General features: G+C 53.4%; 5 protein-coding genes across 5 annotated transcripts; 2 read left to right on the top strand and 3 right to left on the bottom strand.

Moving 5' to 3' along the window:
* Positions 1-28: 28 nt before the first annotated feature.
* On the bottom strand, positions 29-3,051 carry PHYSODRAFT_333714 (hypothetical protein; the record flags this gene model as incomplete). The annotated part of the gene is made up of 3 exons (XM_009530924.1): positions 29-1,642; positions 1,741-2,604; positions 2,872-3,051. 3 exons carry the CDS (start codon positions 3,049-3,051, stop codon positions 29-31), a joined length of 2,658 nt encoding a protein of 885 aa, XP_009529219.1.
* A 258-nt stretch (positions 3,052-3,309) lies between these two features.
* On the bottom strand, positions 3,310-4,287 carry PHYSODRAFT_510209 (hypothetical protein; the record flags this gene model as incomplete). Its single annotated transcript, XM_009530923.1, has 1 exon — positions 3,310-4,287. One exon carries the CDS (start codon positions 4,285-4,287, stop codon positions 3,310-3,312), a length of 978 nt encoding a protein of 325 aa, XP_009529218.1.
* A 1,954-nt stretch (positions 4,288-6,241) lies between these two features.
* Positions 6,242-7,471, top strand: PHYSODRAFT_508416 (hypothetical protein; the record flags this gene model as incomplete). Its single annotated transcript, XM_009530922.1, has 1 exon — positions 6,242-7,471. The coding sequence occupies one exon, from the start codon at positions 6,242-6,244 to the stop codon at positions 7,469-7,471; it is 1,230 nt and encodes a 409-aa protein (XP_009529217.1).
* Positions 7,472-9,083: 1,612 nt separating this feature from the next.
* On the bottom strand, positions 9,084-10,313 carry PHYSODRAFT_506357 (hypothetical protein; the record flags this gene model as incomplete). The annotated part of the gene is made up of 1 exon (XM_009530921.1): positions 9,084-10,313. The coding sequence occupies one exon, from the start codon at positions 10,311-10,313 to the stop codon at positions 9,084-9,086; it is 1,230 nt and encodes a 409-aa protein (XP_009529216.1).
* A 1,945-nt stretch (positions 10,314-12,258) lies between these two features.
* Positions 12,259-13,236, top strand: PHYSODRAFT_333710 (hypothetical protein; the record flags this gene model as incomplete). The annotated part of the gene is made up of 1 exon (XM_009530920.1): positions 12,259-13,236. One exon carries the CDS (start codon positions 12,259-12,261, stop codon positions 13,234-13,236), a length of 978 nt encoding a protein of 325 aa, XP_009529215.1.
* Between the last annotated feature and the right edge of the window lie 5,302 nt (positions 13,237-18,538).

The raw sequence follows: 18,538 nt of genomic DNA, 5'->3' as shown, positions 1-18,538 counted from the left end.
CTTGCATAGCAAAAAGAGACAAAACGCGTCATTCGGCAGCTTTCTTCCGCCTGAGGAATAACTGGACTATGCTGTGGTCATCATCATCAGGGGCTACGCGCAGAGCCCTTTCCAGTAATTCCTGCGACGTGCGCCCGCTATTGTACAAAGTCTCCACGAAGTAGATAGCGTTCTCCCCAGCAGCTTCGATGAATACTTCTTCGATCAACTCCGACGAAACTGCGCCGGTTTTACAGAGAAATTCCACTACGGGGGCGGAGTTTCCGCACCTTGCCTCTTCAAATGCTTCGTCCACCACGTCAGACGGCATCGGCCCTGTGTTGAACAAGAACTCGACCACCTCGGTGCTGCTGTAACTCGCGGCTTCTGGGAAAATCTCAGCTATGGCATCCATAGAGATCCATCCTTTCGAGTACAAATACTCCAGAACGCCAACGTGGTCGTCGCTGCTCACGTCTTTTAGCCCTTCATCTGTGGCTGCACTCTGAAACATCTTGACGCCCAGCTCTTCAGTGACATGTTCTTTGTTATCGAAGAACTTGACCACTTCGAGGTGACCACCACCACTCGCTAGGATAGCCGCTTCGTCGATGGCAGTCAAAGCCTCGTGTCCTTCAGACGCGTAAAGTTGCTCGACGATCCTTGTCTGTCCACACCCGGCAGTCCTCACGAAGGCCTCACTAACCACTGAGGCGTCGACGCCTTCTTTTGACCGAAAGAACTCCATGATTGCCGACTGGCCACCTCCAGCCGCAAGGACAAAACCCTTCTTGCGTAGACAAGCATCGCACCTTTCGTCGCTACACATGAGCTGTACGAGTTCAATGGGGCCGTGTGTAGCTGCAGCTGAAAAGATCATATCGAAGGCCGAGGCTAGGAATGCGTTGTTCGTGTACAGGTACTTCGCGATCTCCACCCTGCCTTCTTCTATAGCTCTTGTGAGTGGGCGTCCACCGACAGCGCCACTACGTTCCGGATACAGTTCCTCCCCATACTTTTCGATTAAAAATTGGACGATCGGTAGGTCTCCAGCTGAGGCCACAGCTAAGACGGCTTGATACACGTCCGGCAGATGTATGTCACCGTCCTGGTAATGAAACTCGTAGATGGCTTTTACGACTTCAAGCTGGCCGTTCTCGACTGCCCACGGAAGCGACTTCTTGCACTCAATAGCTTCACACACCAGTCGTACAATCTTGTGGTGATCATTATCCAATGCTTGCTTCAGCGCCTCCAGCGTAGGATCTCGGTATAGCGAAACCAAACACCTCATTGCATCGAGGGTGCCCACCAGCAGTAAAACTTGACCGGTTGCAGCGGCCTCCATCGCCGCTGTTTCGGCTGACATTGCGAACAAGTCAATGAGCTTCGTGACGTGAGGGAGAGCTTGAATGTCACGCGCAAACCACTCTGTCTTGACACACTTCAGCTGGTGGAAATCGTAGGCAGCAGTGTCATACACGTCCTTGGGCTCGGTCGTGCGTTTCTGGGCTGCAACTTGAGGACTGGACTTCCTCAGGTTCTGCCGAAGGAACCGCACAACTCGAACGTGGCCGGGTCTGATGCTCTTCGACTCGCGCGCCATCAGCTCCCGTGAAACATACCCGGAATTGTACAATCTCGCCACAATGTACGTCTCACCCTCGAGAATTGCTAATTTCAATAAGGAACGAACCGAGTGGTTCGAGAGTACTCCTGTGTTGCCAGAAATGTCGTCACGTCACTGCAATTATCTCCCACCGCGTGGGAAAACGCCGCCTCAACCACGTCTGGGGAGATGGAGCCCTTTGCATACAAGAGCTCGACGACTTCAACGCTACTGATCTGCGCGGCAGCCACAAAACAGCCTCGGATAAAGCTTGGAGAGATGCGTCCCGTAGCGTACAAGTACTTCACAACTCCTGCTTGATCGCTAACAGCGGTATGAGCCGTTACCGCTCTCGCAAACGCCTTCTCGGTCGCCTCCCGCGAGAGATTTTCCTTGGTATTCAAGATCTTGACCACTTCCAGGCGTCCTTTACCAGCTGCTTGAGCCAAGACTTCGTCTATCGGCGCAGTTGCAGGCTTAAATCCTTCGATAGAGTACAAATACCTCACCACGTCCGCTTTGCCAAACGATGCTGCCATCACCAGCGAATCACCGAGAGAGGCAGCATCGAAGTCTTCTTTCGACTGAAAGAACTTCATAATCTCAACTTGGCCGCCACCAGCAGCAAACTCAAAGGCCTCCGCCGACGCGCCAGCGTACACTCCACCGTCGTCCAAAAGCTTCACAGCTTCAAAGGGCCCATTGGTGGCCGCAGCTATGGACACCATTTCAAGCGAAGACGCCCTGTGTCCTTTGTTGGCGTAGAGGTATTTGACCATATCCATTCGACCTTTTTTGATCGCACATGCAAGAGGACAGTCGTTGTCGGCCACTTCTTCTGCATCATCACTCTCTCCGTCGTCTCCATCTTCCGTTTCTTCTTCGTCTTCCTGCTGTTCTTCTTCTGCGTCTGCATCATCATCGCTATCACCCGTTCTATTCTCCTCCTTCTTCTCTGCTGCCTTTCCCCCTTTGCCGCCTCGAAATACTACATCCCCGTACGTCTCGTTCAAGTACTGACGATTTCGAAATGTCCGAAGTCGGCCGCCATGGCCATCGCTTTGTACAAAGTACTCCTCCCCTTGTGCGCATCGAAATCTGGCTGTCCGAAAACAATTAATCAGGCGTTTCTGTTTCGGGGTAACGCAGTCCCACCACTCGTAGACTGCGGTGATAACATCCGAGTGGCCGTGAGTGGCGGCGATTTCTGTGAGTTTCTGCGCTGTTTCGTTCATTTTATCGCGAAATTGTGGATAACTCAAAATTTGTTGCAGCCGCTGGACCTGGTTCGTGGCTGCTGCCTCTTGCAAGGCCTCCTCGGGGGACATGGCGAACTGCTCGACGAGGTTCCGAACCGTGGGCTGTTGCTGGACCTCTTGTGGCAAAGGCACCGGCTTCAGTCGCTTGCGCGGGGACAACGCAGCAGGCGGACCCGTGCCATCTTCGCGCCGATTGTGCTTCATGGCGAAAATATTTTGAGTGGCGATGAAAAATATGCGCCCTCCGTTAGAAATGGAGTTGTTCGTGCTTAGAAATAGACCGAACTGAGCTCTCAAAATTGTTTTAGAAATAGACCCAAACATTTGAACTCAATATTTCGAAAAACTAATTGCGAACAACTAAAACTATGCAATTGAAATTGAAATATCAAGCTTATCCTGACAACGTATGTACAGCGTTAACCTGTTTCCGACGAATTTACAACCACGAACAGCTTCTCCTTACACGCCAGCGTAGCCGAAGAGCGTGAGGCTCGACACCATGATGAACATGCCGGCGAACATGCCGATGGACACGAGGTGCGTCTTGCCCTTGGCGAACTTGTACGCCGTGGGGATCAGCTCCTTGACGCAGATGCACACCATGATGCCGCACACGATTCCGAAGAGCACGCCCTCCGACACGGGGTCCATGCCGTCGCCAATCGCCAGCCACGCGATCAGTCCGCCGATCGGCTCCGCGCCCGCCGAGATGGCGCACCACATGATGCCACGCCAGCGCGAGCCCGTGGCAAAGTAGATGGGGGCGGCGACGGCGATGCCCTCCGGGATGTTGTGCAGACCGATGCCCACCGCCAGTGAGATGCCGACGGACGAGTTCTCGAGCGCGCCCACGTACGTGGCGATTCCCTCGGGCAGGTTGTGGATTCCGATGGCCAGCGCGCTGAGCACGCCCATGCGCTGCAAGGCGCGCTTGGCGCTCTCGTCCATCTTCATCTGGTACGTGGTGCGCTGGGGCGTCTGCGACTCCATGTACTCTACTGCGGGCGTGTTGGCGTGGCTCTTGGTGCGCTCGTACTCGTCGATGGACTCGCGGACGCCCTCCAGGTTGCCGATCTCCGTCATCTCGTGCTCGGGCGCGATGCCCTGCACGATCATGTCGATGAAGTAGATGAGGGCGATACCGATAGCGAAGCACGACGTGGCCGAGAGCCAGCCGTGACCCGTGGCCGTCTCCTCCGACATGTCCTCGGTGCGAAGGCCCTCGGTCAGCAGATGCACCGACTCACCGAAGATCTCGACGAGCGAGATGAACATCATGACACCCGACGAGATACTGAGGGCGACCGCCAGACTCATCGGGTTGGCCAGGTACACGAGGCGCTTGCTGAAGACGACCATGCCGCCCAGGATCGTGGCGGCGCCGGCAGCGATGTTGAGCGCGAAGGCGACGGCGACAGCGTGGCCCGTTTGAACCATGGTCTCGGCGGTCTTTTGCTATTGGAAGAGATTTGGCAAATGCGGTCTTACCCCCGGCATGGCCATGGCATGTAAAAAGTCTGCGTGCACTGTTTCACGCGAGCGATACGTATGTGCGCCATGACGATGGCTTGCAGGACAGCGAGCGAGCCAGCGTGATTCAACGGGTGGGCCCCAGCAACTTGCTGAGCAAGCCAGTCGGGGCGCGCGGGCGGGCGCGTCTGATAGCCAGAGGAGATGCGGCGACACATCCAAGATACCGCTGGTGGAGGGCGCGAGCTGATAATACAGTACAGATCGCTCTGGCTGAAGCTGAGGATTAATTTAATACGAATGGCACCGCGTCCTTCGTGCACAAAATGGTCCGCGAGCAGCATAAAATACACCGTCAGCCCCCAAGGTGAACTGTATGCCCATCCAAAGCGTTTTCATTGGGGCGAGGCACCACGCCTTGCGGGGCTCGATCAACATTGATGTTTCAAGACGAAGTGTGTCCTTGGTGCATGGGCTCCGTTCCCACGTGCCCGATTTTGATTCTGAAGCATGTGGTGATAGTGTACAATACAATTTGCTCTCTGGAAGAATTTGCATTCTCAAAGAAATCCAACAGAAAATGTGACGGGTCCACAGTTTTTATTGCATGGGGGGATATGTGTACATGTGTACAGTACTTTGCTGCATTTGTGTTCGTGCACGCCAGTCCGTCTACAGTGCATGTACCTCCGTCGTCGGAGCTGCGCTACGTATCGTTCGTATCGTTTGTGGGTTGCATTCAGCGCTGGTCTCTGCTTACAGTAGCATCATGGCCAGTGGTTTTGTAGGTCCAACTAAGCTACATAGCCGTCTGGCTTCTCAACAGCGGTACAGTACTTCAATGTGAGCCACGGACAAGTTAGACGCCGTTTGTTGGTCATTGCGGAGGTGTATGGTCCAGTCACTCTTCACGGCAGCACACCAAGACAAATTTGTATGTTAGTGTTCCTAACTTTTACAGGGTATCTGTATACCAGCACTACCCCTACAATTCTGTATCCCTCCTTCCAGCAAAGTGAAAAGAATACTTTTGTAGACCACAATTCCTACAGTAAGCTTAGAAGCCCTGGGTGCAGTATTGCTCAAAGAGTACTTAGTATAGTACGAATGGCTCCAACGGTCCACGGCCCTGTTCAGGTTCAAATTTCAGCCGACGACGGGCCGTCGGCAGAGCTGTTAGGGAGGGCAAATCACTCACCCCACTCACGCCCCAATTTTCTGTTCGTCATTGAACCGCCAACCCTCAAAAATAACAAGTTGACGGCGCGAATTGCCACAATGGGAAAACCCTCTGTATCTTCGAAGTGTGGTGCTTCTATCCAATGAGAAAGCTGGCATCTTGGGGGGAGGGTATGATGTTCTTGCTAATCAATCCCACGGGGATTAATGAAGTTAATCGGTGGCTGTTGATTAAATTATTCCTCTTCGAACTTCATGCGTATTTTTACATGGGTGGACACTCTGGGGTCACCTCCTCCTGAGGTTGCCCATAAGGACCTTACAGTATTAAGGTGGCCTCGACATGGGCTCACAATTTACAAACCTGATCCCGTGTGGACAGGTTCGGCCACCGGGAACTGTCGGTCCCATCTCAGGATCGCGATACGGCGCGGGGGCACGCGCCGACGGCGAATCCGCGGCCCCGCCTCGCCGGGAGCCAGGGTCGTCGGAGAAGGCCAAATTGATGGTGCAACTTGCACCGCAAGGGCTGGTTCCTCTGTGACAGACAGCGGTCAGATGGGTTGTGTTTTGCTGTGCGAATTTATGCCGTCTTCGGCTTGAAAAACTTACAAGGTGGGCCTTCCCTCCAGAACGAATTGGTCTGAGTGTCGAGGCCACCCATCCGCTTAGCTGCTGATTCAGCAGTCAGACGCTGTTTCGTTTTATTTCGCCCCACAACTCAATTCGTCTCATCAGTCTCATGTGGCCCTCCACCTTCCTCCTGTTGCTGCTGGCGTGCGTGTGCGCCGCGCAAAGCACCTTTGCCGCCGCTAGCGACTCGTCCAGCGACGTGTCCTCGACCTCCTCGAGCGGCAGCACCGGCGACATCTACAATGTGTGCCCCGTGGTGGTGGACTTCAGCGAGAAGCAGGAAGACCTGTCGGACGAAGAGCTCAAGGCGAACGCGGCCGACGCCGCCATGTCCGCGTACCTGCTGAGCCACCCGAACAACACCCTGTGGGACTACTTCAAGATCGAGCGCAAGCAAAAGCGCGAGATGTTCAAGAAGCTGCCGCTCAAGGAGAAAATCAAAAAGGTGCTCAAGGGCATCGTGGACTTCGCGGCCGACACGACCATCGCCCTTGCGCAGACGATCGCGGACGCCATCGAGTGGATCATCAACACGATCCGCGACCCGCTCGTGGGCGTCCGGCAGATCGGCAACTTCTTCAAGGAGTTCGGCAAGAACCTCAAGTCGCTCTGGGGGCTCATGAAGGAGGACCCGAAGGAGACGGCCGAGAACATGGGCGGCGGTCTGCTGCTGCACATTACGCACCACCCGGCCGAGTTCACGGCCGAGACGGTGCTGATGGTCAGCGGCGGCTTCGCGGTGATCCACGGCCTGATGGCCGGCGTGGAGGCCGTGTTCGGTACGATGAGCAACGTCATCTCGAAAGTGCTGCTGTCCGTGCTCATGTTCATCCACGCCATCGACGACCCGATCTACATCGTCACGCCCCTGGTCACGTCCATTGTGAACACGGCCGGCGATCTCGCGAACGGAGGCAACTCGAGCGCTGAAAGCACCGTGCTGACGATCGACCCGGTGCAGCCGCATAAGTCGTGCCAGATCCCGAAGAAGTTCCGTCCGGTCTTCTCGACGCGGGATCTGTGCCTGAGCACCCCCGCGGAAGTCCGCCAGCTGATCTTCGGCACGACCAAGCGCACGGCCAAGATGACCCAGCCGGAGCGTATCGCGGCGTACAACCGCTTCCACGACTTTGTGTGCTGCTACCTGGAGGACCAGGAGTTCGAGGTGAACGCGCCGAAGATGGACTCGACTGCTTTCGAGAAGGAGCTGGTGGCGACGCCCGTGAAGATGAGCAACTGCTCGCAGCTTCTTGGCAACTACAGCGCCGCCACCGTGTGGGAATCGTCCACGGGCTACGGCGATGACTCCGCGAGCCTCGATGCGAGCGGTGACGAATAGAAAACTTAATATTCACAACAATAGAAGCATTGCTTTAGAGAACAGCAACCAAGTCCTACCGTGATCCCAGCGTTTTCTTCCGTTTCGCAGCGAAGATGGCACGGAGGTGGCACCTCCACTACTTCGCGACCTAGACTGCGACCATCGAGGGGGTCGGCTATGGCGTAGTTTGTACGAGGTAGCTAGGCCACTTATTAGTTACCTAAAAAGGAGAAGTATTCGAGGAAACTCCAAAACCCGCATACTCAATTAAGTATTTGCGTTTCAAATCCACAAAACCCGCATACCGACGTCTGATTCCAGAGTCTCTGAGCACTGCACACTGTATGAAAGTTAGCACTAAGCGAGCGAAGCGAGCTGATTCCCGCGCGTAACCGCGGTAGGGTTAATGCCTTACCAGCAAGGGTTTTTGCGTTCGCGCGGAGCGCGTGCAGGGTGATAGTTTTATTGTTGTATCGATTGCTTTCGCTGCCGAAGGCAGCGCTGTATGCACCCCGACTGCGGTTTACAAGCCGTGCGCGCAGCGTGCGGTCGTAAACCCAGGACAAACCATGTTGAATTCTCGCGATCACGCTCGACCTAATGCAAAGACAGCGTTCGAGCGCGCGGGTTATCTATCCCTAGGTATCAGATGCCGGTATGCGGATTTTGTGGAAGTGTGCGGGTTTTGTGGATTTGAAACTCAAATATGCGGATTTTAGAGTTTCTTTGAAGTATTCACGCTGGAGTAGAAAGTTGGATTCGGAATGCCGGATAAAGTTGTGAAATTAATTTGTAAAGCGATTCACGCCACTTGTGCGGTAAGAATGAAATTGGGTATAGTAGTTCCTTCAGATTTTGTATAGAGAGATCATGCACTTCGAATAGGTTGGTTCTGCGGTCTAACAAGTAGACTAGCTGCCCCAACTCGGTTTTGTGATATGAGGGAAAATCTTAGAAAAAGCTAATGATATACCCCTCGAAGTATTGTTATATTTAATTAGGAACCCTTCATAGTTTTAACATTAAAAATCACCCCCTCTATAATAGTTGAGTACACTTAGCTCTTTGCCGAACAGGCCATAGCAAAGACCATCATACCACCTAACTATGGCGCATCTTGTTCGCTGATGCCGGACATTGAGTCAAAACAGCGACAATTTAGAAGTTGAGGACGATATCAAAACATTCACTGTCTGAAAAAGGCATCCTATTTACATCACGACGTGCTACTCAACCAGGTTCACTGGATATCTGACACAAAGAATATGCTGACTGAACTTCACGTGGAAAGCAGTCGAAACCTGCCCCAATAGCAGATACGCATTCGCATATTTTCACTTTATACTACTACTAGTAGTATTCGGCATTCACAACCGATAAAATAGTGTCAGATTCGTAGTACCCTATGCTTAGCATAGATTACACGCTGTAACTTACAGCTATAGACTAAACCAGATACTTCGCACACCTTAGCCGACCCCCTCGATGGTCGCAGTCTAGGTCGCGAAGTAGTGGAGGTGCCACCTCCGTGCCATCTTCGCTGCGAAACGGAAGAAAACGCTGGGATCACGGTAGGACTTGGTTGCTGTTCTCTAAAGCAATGCTTCTATTGTTGTGAATATTAAGTTTTCTATTCGTCACCGCTCGCATCGAGGCTCGCGGAGTCATCGCCGTAGCCCGTGGACGATTCCCACACGGTGGCGGCGCTGTAGTTGCCAAGAAGCTGCGAGCAGTTGCTCATCTTCACGGGCGTCGCCACCAGCTCCTTCTCGAAAGCAGTCGAGTCCATCTTCGGCGCGTTCACCTCGAACTCCTGGTCCTCCAGGTAGCAGCACACAAAGTCGTGGAAGCGGTTGTACGCCGCGATACGCTCCGGCTGGGTCATCTTGGCCGTGCGCTTGGTCGTGCCGAAGATCAGCTGGCGGACTTCCGCGGGGGTGCTCAGGCACAGATCCCGCGTCGAGAAGACCGGACGGAACTTCTTCGGGATCTGGCACGACTTATGCGGCTGCACCGGGTCGATCGTCAGCACGGTGCTTTCAGCGCTCGAGTTGCCTCCGTTCGCGAGATCGCCGGCCGTGTTCACAATGGACGTGACCAGGGGCGTGACGATGTAGATCGGGTCGTCGATGGCGTGGATGAACATGAGCACGGACAGCAGCACTTTCGAGATGACGTTGCTCATCGTACCGAACACGGCCTCCACGCCGGCCATCAGGCCGTGGATCACCGCGAAGCCGCCGCTGACCATCAGCACCGTCTCGGCCGTGAACTCGGCCGGGTGGTGCGTAATGTGCAGCAGCAGACCGCCGCCCATGTTCTCGGCCGTCTCCTTCGGGTCCTCCTTCATGAGCCCCCAGAGCGACTTGAGGTTCTTGCCGAACTCCTTGAAGAAGTTGCCGATCTGCCGGACGCCCACGAGCGGGTCGCGGATCGTGTTGATGATCCACTCGATGGCGTCCGCGATCGTCTGCGCAAGGGCGATGGTCGTGTCGGCCGCGAAGTCCACGATGCCCTTGAGCACCTTTTTGATTTTCTCCTTGAGCGGCAGCTTCTTGAACATCTCGCGCTTTTGCTTGCGCTCGATCTTGAAGTAGTCCCACAGGGTGTTGTTCGGGTGGCTCAGCAGGTACGCGGACATGGCGGCGTCGGCCGCGTTCGCCTTGAGCTCTTCGTCCGACAGGTCTTCCTGCTCCTCGCTGAAGTCCACCACCACGGGGCACACATTGTAGATGTCGCCGGTGCTGCCGCTCGAGGAGGTCGAGGACACGTCGCTGGACGAGTCGCTAGCGGCGGCAAAGGTGCTTTGCGCGGCGCACACGCACGCCAGCAGCAACAGGAGGAAGGTGGAGGGCCACATGAGACTGATGAGACGAATTGAGTTGTGGGGCGAAATAAAACGAAACAGCGTCTGACTGCTGAATCAGCAGCTAAGCGGATGGGTGGCCTCGACACTCAGACCAATTCGTTCTGGAGGGAAGGCCCACCTTGTAAGTTTTTCAAGCCGAAGACGGCATAAATTCGCACAGCAAAACACAACCCATCTGACCGCTGTCTGTCACAGAGGAACCAGCCCTTGCGGTGCAAGTTGCACCATCAATTTGGCCTTCTCCGACGACCCTGGCTCCCGGCGAGGCGGGGCCGCGGATTCGCCGTCGGCGCGTGCCCCCGCGGCCGTATCGCGATCCTGAGATGGGACCGACAGTTTCCGGTGGCCGAACCTGTCCACACGGGATCAGGTTTGTAAATTGTGAGCCCATGTCGAGGCCTGTAAGATCCTTATGGGCAACCTCAGGAGGAGGTGACCCCAGAGTGTCCACCCATGTAAAAATACGCATGAAGTTCGAAGAGGAATAATTTAATCAACAGCCACCGATTAACTTCATTAATCCCCGTGGGATTGATTAGCAAGAACATCATACCCTCCCCCCAAGATGCCAGCTTTCTCATTGGATAGAAGCACCACACTTCGAAGATACAGAGGGTTTTCCCATTGTGGCAATTCGCGCCGTCAACTTGTTATTTTTGAGGGTTGGCGGTTCAATGACGAACAGAAAATTGGGGCGTGAGTGGGGTGAGTGATTTGCCCTCCCTAACAGCTCTGCCGACGGCCCGTCGTCGGCTGAAGTTTGAACCTGAACAGGGCCGTGGACCGTTGGAGCCATTCGTACTATACTAAGTACTCTTTGAGCAATACTGCACCCAGGGCTTCTAAGCTTACTGTAGGAATTGTGGTCTACAAAAGTATTCTTTTCACTTTGCTGGAAGGAGGGATACAGAATTGTAGGGGTAGTGCTGGTATACAGATACCCTGTAAAAGTTAGGAACACTAACATACAAATTTGTCTTGGTGTGCTGCCGTGAAGAGTGACTGGACCATACACCTCCGCAATGACCAACAAACGGCGTCTAACTTGTCCGTGGCTCACATTGAAGTACTGTACCGCTGTTGAGAAGCCAGACGGCTATGTAGCTTAGTTGGACCTACAAAACCACTGGCCATGATGCTACTGTAAGCAGAGACCAGCGCTGAATGCAACCCACAAACGATACGAACGATACGTAGCGCAGCTCCGACGACGGAGGTACATGCACTGTAGACGGACTGGCGTGCACGAACACAAATGCAGCAAAGTACTGTACACATGTACACATATCCCCCCATGCAATAAAAACTGTGGACCCGTCACATTTTCTGTTGGATTTCTTTAAGAATGCAAATTCTTCCAGAGAGCAAATTGTATTGTACACTATCACCACATGCTTCAGAATCAAAATCGGGCACGTGGGAACGGAGCCCATGCACCAAGGACACACTTCGTCTTGAAACATCAATGTTGATCGAGCCCCGCAAGGCGTGGTGCCTCGCCCCAATGAAAACGCTTTGGATGGGCATACAGTTCACCTTGGGGGCTGACGGTGTATTTTATGCTGCTCGCGGACCATTTTGTGCACGAAGGACGCGGTGCCATTCGTATTAAATTAATCCTCAGCTTCAGCCAGAGCGATCTGTACTGTATTATCAGCTCGCGCCCTCCACCAGCGGTATCTTGGATGTGTCGCCGCATCTCCTCTGGCTATCAGACGCGCCCGCCCGCGCGCCCCGACTGGCTTGCTCAGCAAGTTGCTGGGGCCCACCCGTTGAATCACGCTGGCTCGCTCGCTGTCCTGCAAGCCATCGTCATGGCGCACATACGTATCGCTCGCGTGAAACAGTGCACGCAGACTTTTTACATGCCATGGCCATGCCGGGGGTAAGACCGCATTTGCCAAATCTCTTCCAATAGCAAAAGACCGCCGAGACCATGGTTCAAACGGGCCACGCTGTCGCCGTCGCCTTCGCGCTCAACATCGCTGCCGGCGCCGCCACGATCCTGGGCGGCATGGTCGTCTTCAGCAAGCGCCTCGTGTACCTGGCCAACCCGATGAGTCTGGCGGTCGCCCTCAGTATCTCGTCGGGTGTCATGATGTTCATCTCGCTCGTCGAGATCTTCGGTGAGTCGGTGCATCTGCTGACCGAGGGCCTTCGCACCGAGGACATGTCGGAGGAGACGGCCACGGGTCACGGCTGGCTCTCGGCCACGTCGTGCTTCGCTATCGGTATCGCCCTCATCTACTTCATCGACATGATCGTGCAGGGCATCGCGCCCGAGCACGAGATGACGGAGATCGGCAACCTGGAGGGCGTCCGCGAGTCCATCGACGAGTACGAGCGCACCAAGAGCCACGCCAACACGCCCGCAGTAGAGTACATGGAGTCGCAGACGCCCCAGCGCACCACGTACCAGATGAAGATGGACGAGAGCGCCAAGCGCGCCTTGCAGCGCATGGGCGTGCTCAGCGCGCTGGCCATCGGAATCCACAACCTGCCCGAGGGAATCGCCACGTACGTGGGCGCGCTCGAGAACTCGTCCGTCGGCATCTCACTGGCGGTGGGCATCGGTCTGCACAACATCCCGGAGGGCATCGCCGTCGCCGCCCCCATCTACTTTGCCACGGGCTCGCGCTGGCGTGGCATCATGTGGTGCGCCATCTCGGCGGGCGCGGAGCCGATCGGCGGACTGATCGCGTGGCTGGCGATTGGCGACGGCATGGACCCCGTGTCGGAGGGCGTGCTCTTCGGAATCGTGTGCGGCATCATGGTGTGCATCTGCGTCAAGGAGCTGATCCCCACGGCGTACAAGTTCGCCAAGGGCAAGACGCACCTCGTGTCCATCGGCATGTTCGCCGGCATGTTCATCATGGTGTCGAGCCTCACGCTCTTCGGCTACGCTGGCGTGTAAGGAGAAGCTGTTCGTGGTTGTAAATTCGTCGGAAACAGGTTAACGCTGTACATACGTTGTCAGGATAAGCTTGATATTTCAATTTCAATTGCATAGTTTTAGTTGTTCGCAATTAGTTTTTCGAAATATTGAGTTCAAATGTTTGGGTCTATTTCTAAAACAATTTTGAGAGCTCAGTTCGGTCTATTTCTAAGCACGAACAACTCCATTTCTAACGGAGGGCGCATATTTTTCATCGCCACTCAAAATATTTTCGCCATGAAGCACAATCGGCGCGAAGATGGCACGGGTCCGCCTGCTGCGTTGTCCCCGCGCAAGCGACTGAAGCCGGTGCCTTTGCCACAAGAGGTCCAGCAACAGCCCACGGTTCGGAACCTCGTCGAGCAGTTCGCCATGTCCCCCGAGGAGGCCTTGCAAGAGGCAGCAGCCACGAACCAGGTCCAGCGGCTGCAACAAATTTTGAGTTATCCACAATTTCGCGATAAAATGAACGAAACAGCGCAGAAACTCACAGAAATCGCCGCCACTCACGGCCACTCGGATGTTATCACCGCAGTCTACGAGTGGTGGGACTGCGTTACCCCGAAACAGAAACGCCTGATTAATTGTTTTCGGACAGCCAGATTTCGATGCGCACAAGGGGAGGAGTACTTTGTACAAAGCGATGGCCATGGCGGCCGACTTCGGACATTTCGAAATCGTCAGTACTTGAACGAGACGTACGGGGATGTAGTATTTCGAGGCGGCAAAGGGGGAAAGGCAGCAGAGAAGAAGGAGGAGAATAGAACGGGTGATAGCGATGATGATGCAGACGCAGAAGAAGAACAGCAGGAAGACGAAGAAGAAACGGGGGACGAGAACGACGACAGTGACGACGAAGAAGTTGGCGACAACAACTGCCCCCTTGCATGTGCCATTAAAAAGGGACGATTGGGGATGGTCAAATACCTCTATGCTAACAAGTGCTATACGGCTTCTTCACTCGAGACGGTGTCAATTGGCGCGGCTAACGATGGCCCCCTGGAAGTTCTGAAGCTCTTCGACGCCGATGGTGTCTATGCCGGTGCTTCGAACGCCGCGTTCGAGTTTGCTGCTGGTGGCGGCCAAGTGGAGATTATGGAGTTTTTCCGGTCGAAAGAAGATTTTGACTCCGCCTCCCTCGGGGATTCGTTACTGATGGCGGCAATGTTTGGCAAAGCGGATACGGTGACGTACCTGTACAATATCGAAGGGTTCAAGCCTGCAACTGCTTCAGTTGAAGAAGCGCTGACTCAAGCAGCTGGTGAAGGGCATCTGGAAGTGGTCAAGACCTTGAATATGAAGAGCAAGTTCTCGCGTAAGGTGATTGAGAAGGCGCTTAAGAGAGCGGCGATGGCTCAGACGGTTGCTCGCGACCAAGCTGGAGTTGTGAAGTACTTGTTTGCTACAGGGCACATTTATCCTAGTTTTATCCGAAGTATCTTTGTGGATGCTGCACAGCTTAGTACTGATGAAGTTGTCGAGTTCTTGTACACAAAAGGCTCGATCTCTCCACGAATGACGGAGAAGGCTTTTCTTCACGCGGTGGAAGATAATTGCAGTGGCGTCATGGCATTCCTGTGTACGACAGGGGTCATCACTACCCTGATGTTTCACATGTTGTTGAACCTAGTAGTTGTCGAGGGCGACATTTACATTGTGGCGAGTTTGTACCAATCCGGGTCTGTTTCACGAGAGCTGATGGCACGCGAGGCGAAAATGAACAAAGCTGGCAACATTCGAATTGAGCGGCTTGTCTGACAGAACCTGAGGAAGTCCAGTCGTGATGCCGCAGCCCACAAAGGACCGATCGTACCCAGCAATATTTATGATACTGCTGCCTACGATCCCCATCGACTGAAGCGCGTCAAGGCTGAGTGGTTTCCACGCGACATCCAAGCTCTCCCTGACGTCATGAAGCTCATCGATTTGTTTGCGATGCCAGCCAAAACGGCCGTGATGGAGGCAGCAGCAACTGGCCAAATTGACTGGATAAAGGATCTCTTTCCCCGGGTCAAGGGCCAAGTGGATGTTGTGGCTCGTAAAGTGACCGATCTTGCAGCTACGTTTGGTCATTCCAACGTGATTTTAGCTACCTACAAGTGGAGGAAAGCTACTAGTAATACGGCGTGGGTAGCAGCTGACTACGCTCAATCGAAGGCTGCTGCTGGCGGACACTTCGATGCACTGGAGCGTTTGGCTTCGCTGTACGGGGTTTCCTCGCTGGAGCCGCTGAAACTGGCGGTGGACAGGGGGTACCGCGAAATTGTAAGACTGCTGTGCGAGAAAATGGAGAGTGAAATCATTTTTCTGGGCAGTCGAGAACGACCAACTTGAAGCGGTCAAACTTGTATGCAAGTATCACCCGGAAGACTGTTCAGCATTTTTGGCTTTGGTGCCGTGGTCTCCGCTAACGAAACTCGCGCGATCTCACCCCGAATTCAGCCCGTTCGAACAGCGAGCCGGCAAACTGAACGATACGCCGCTCAGCCGCAGCGCCATCTTGTTGCCGCAGCATAGTTGGTGCTCGCTACACGTACCTACCAGGGCTCCACCTCTACGAGCAACAGTGCAATCGATCCCAATACAAACGCAAAGGCTAGAGGCGTCGGGGGCCACGCATCCCTTCAATCACCACACACCTCTATTTAACTTCTCTGAGGCACAATTTGCTGCGATCTCAGCTGGACATCTACCGATTGTCCAATTTCTAAACGAGACATTCGGCGAGACACTGAGTGAGCGGGGCGGCAGCCAAATCGGCGGGTGCCCACTTACAAGCGCAATCGAGGAAGGCCAGGTGGAGATCGCGAAGTACCTATACACGAACAACGGATTCGTGGCCTCGGCGTTCGAAATGGCCTTTTCAGCTGCAGCTACACACGGCCCCGTTGAAATCGTGGAGTTAGGGCTTTGTCCTTGCGGCTGGAGGTGGCCAATCGGCAATAATGGATTTCTTCCGATCAAAAGAAGCCTTCGACGCATCAGTGGTTAGCGAGGCCTTCGAGAGGGCTGCCGGGTGTGGGCAGACAAGGATCGTCGAGCAACTTTATGCATCTGAAGGACACGAGGCTTTGACTACATTCACGAAGCAGCTATCCTAGCGAGTGGAGGTGGTCATCTTGAAGTGGTCAAGTTCCTTGATAACACAGGACACATCACTGAAGAGCTGGGCGTCAAGATGTTTCTGAGCGCAGCCAAAGATGAAGGTCTAAAGTGCGTAGGCATGGACGACCACGTTGGTGTTCTGGAGTACTTGCACTCGAAAGGATGGATCTCTTCCGATGTTATTACCGAGGTTTTCCCGGAAGCTGTCAACTCCAGTTGCGTCGAGGTGGTCGAGTTCTTGTTCACCAGAGGAGCAATTCCGTCCTATGTGCTGGAAGGTGTGTTTCCGGATGCAAAGTGCGAAAACTGCGCCCCTGTAGTGGAATTTCTCTGTAAAACCGGCGCGGTTTCTTCACAACTGATCGAAAAGGTGTTCGTCGAGGCCGCAGAAGACAACGATATCTATGCGGTAGAAACCCTATACAATTGCGGATGCACGTCGCAGGAATTGCTGCAAAGGGCTTTGCGTGTAGCCCCTCACGACAACATCGTCCAGATATTTCTTAACCGAAAAACAGGAGGGCACTGAGCTGCCGTTTGACGCATTTTTGTCATGCGCGCAGCGAGTCAGCGGAATCTATTCACATTTTACGTGTAGTATTCTCATTTTATCCTGGGAGGACAGCTAGAAGAGCTGTATGGACAGCCTCACACAGATTAATTCGTCGAAAAGAATTTGCTTGCACCTCAGGCAACATTTAAACAGCATCTCGCCACACCATACTCACACAATCGTACACCATACCTACACAAATATAGCCATATTGACATCACGACTGGTACCACACAAAGCCAATTGACAAAGAAATGAGGACAGCGTTAGCGACAAGAGAATGCAGGATGACCAATTAGCCTACAACTACAATGTATTCCATAGTTCCTAGTTACTGACGGATAACTGAGGATGTCATATGTCCAGCAGCTGAGCTCTTGGCCTACATTAAACCTGTCCGCCTGGATCTCGGGCAGCCTCGCTGGCATTAGATCATTGGCTCCATATAAAAAATGGTGGTCGGCGCTGCAAACGCTTACGTCCTTAGCTCTTGGCCCACAAACTATAAAATCTGTCCGGTAGGCAGCTTCGCCGGCAGTAGATAGTTGACTCCATATAAAAAAGGAAAATTCCGGAATATGAACAAAATGAATATGAACTCAAAATGAAATTTTGTGCAAAAGGTGATACAAGGCTTTGTGCCAAGTGCATTTGAAACAACTGGCGGAAACCCGGGTACCCATCGGGACCCCGGTTTCTCCAAAACTACCGGTACCCATGTATGATCAAATGTATTGGAGTGTTGTTCTATGACCTACGTTGAACGTAGCTTAAGCTCGGTAGAGAAACGGAAGGTGAATTCGTCTTTGCTCCCGTCCTGTGTCTCTCATGAAAATCCAGACTCTTGCCTGGTACAGCGGGAGAGGGCTTTCCGGCCACATTGCTAACCTCCTGCTCACGTAAGGTGGACTTTGACATGGTAAGGTACGTTATTCAGGTCTACTCAGTACCGGTGACAGATTAGTGGGAACTCTTTCATCGAGTTTGATGGTTTAACTTGCCCCAACGGTACCAATATGGTGGCCGAAAATTAAATAAATAATTCGCGATTTGGTCGGTATCATTTGCGGGAACCCGGGTTCCCGCCAATGGTTTCATTTGGCCACCGATAGCGGCCAGCACCTGAATGCCATGCACGTCGCTGAATGCACCAATTGTGTCAGTATAGCACTGGGTAAACGCGAAGGCGGTGCCGGTGTAGGCATTGCCCTCTGCTGATAGTTGTTCTGGTGGAGTACGGTCGCCTTCTGTGTCGCTTAAGCGACACTGCCCACGCTGCATAAAGCATCACCGACGGCTTGGATCAGGGGTCGAAAAAAAATTTAGTAAAACAATTATTATGGTATTGTCCCACTACAATTATTTATTATTGGAAGTTCATAAAAACCAATACAATATGATATTGCCCCAATAATAGCAATACAATATAAATACTTTATGAATTCTGGGGTTGGGCGTTCATAAATGATGAAAATGCTATAATAAACTATTATAATCTCTATTTTTCGGGTCGAGGACATAGCCTTGGGTTGCGAGGCTTTTGTGGAGCAAGTGGTGTATACTCAATAGCGCTTTGCCGGACAGCAACACTTCTCAAAACCGTCCTAGAAACAGTACAGGGCT

The sequence above is a fragment of the Phytophthora sojae genome (genome assembly GCF_000149755.1).
Source record: "Phytophthora sojae unplaced genomic scaffold PHYSOscaffold_5, whole genome shotgun sequence".
Classification (NCBI taxonomy): domain Eukaryota; phylum Oomycota; class Peronosporomycetes; order Peronosporales; family Peronosporaceae; genus Phytophthora; species Phytophthora sojae.
Note: the sequence above shows the minus strand (reverse complement) of the source record. Positions and strands in the feature narration are given on the sequence as shown.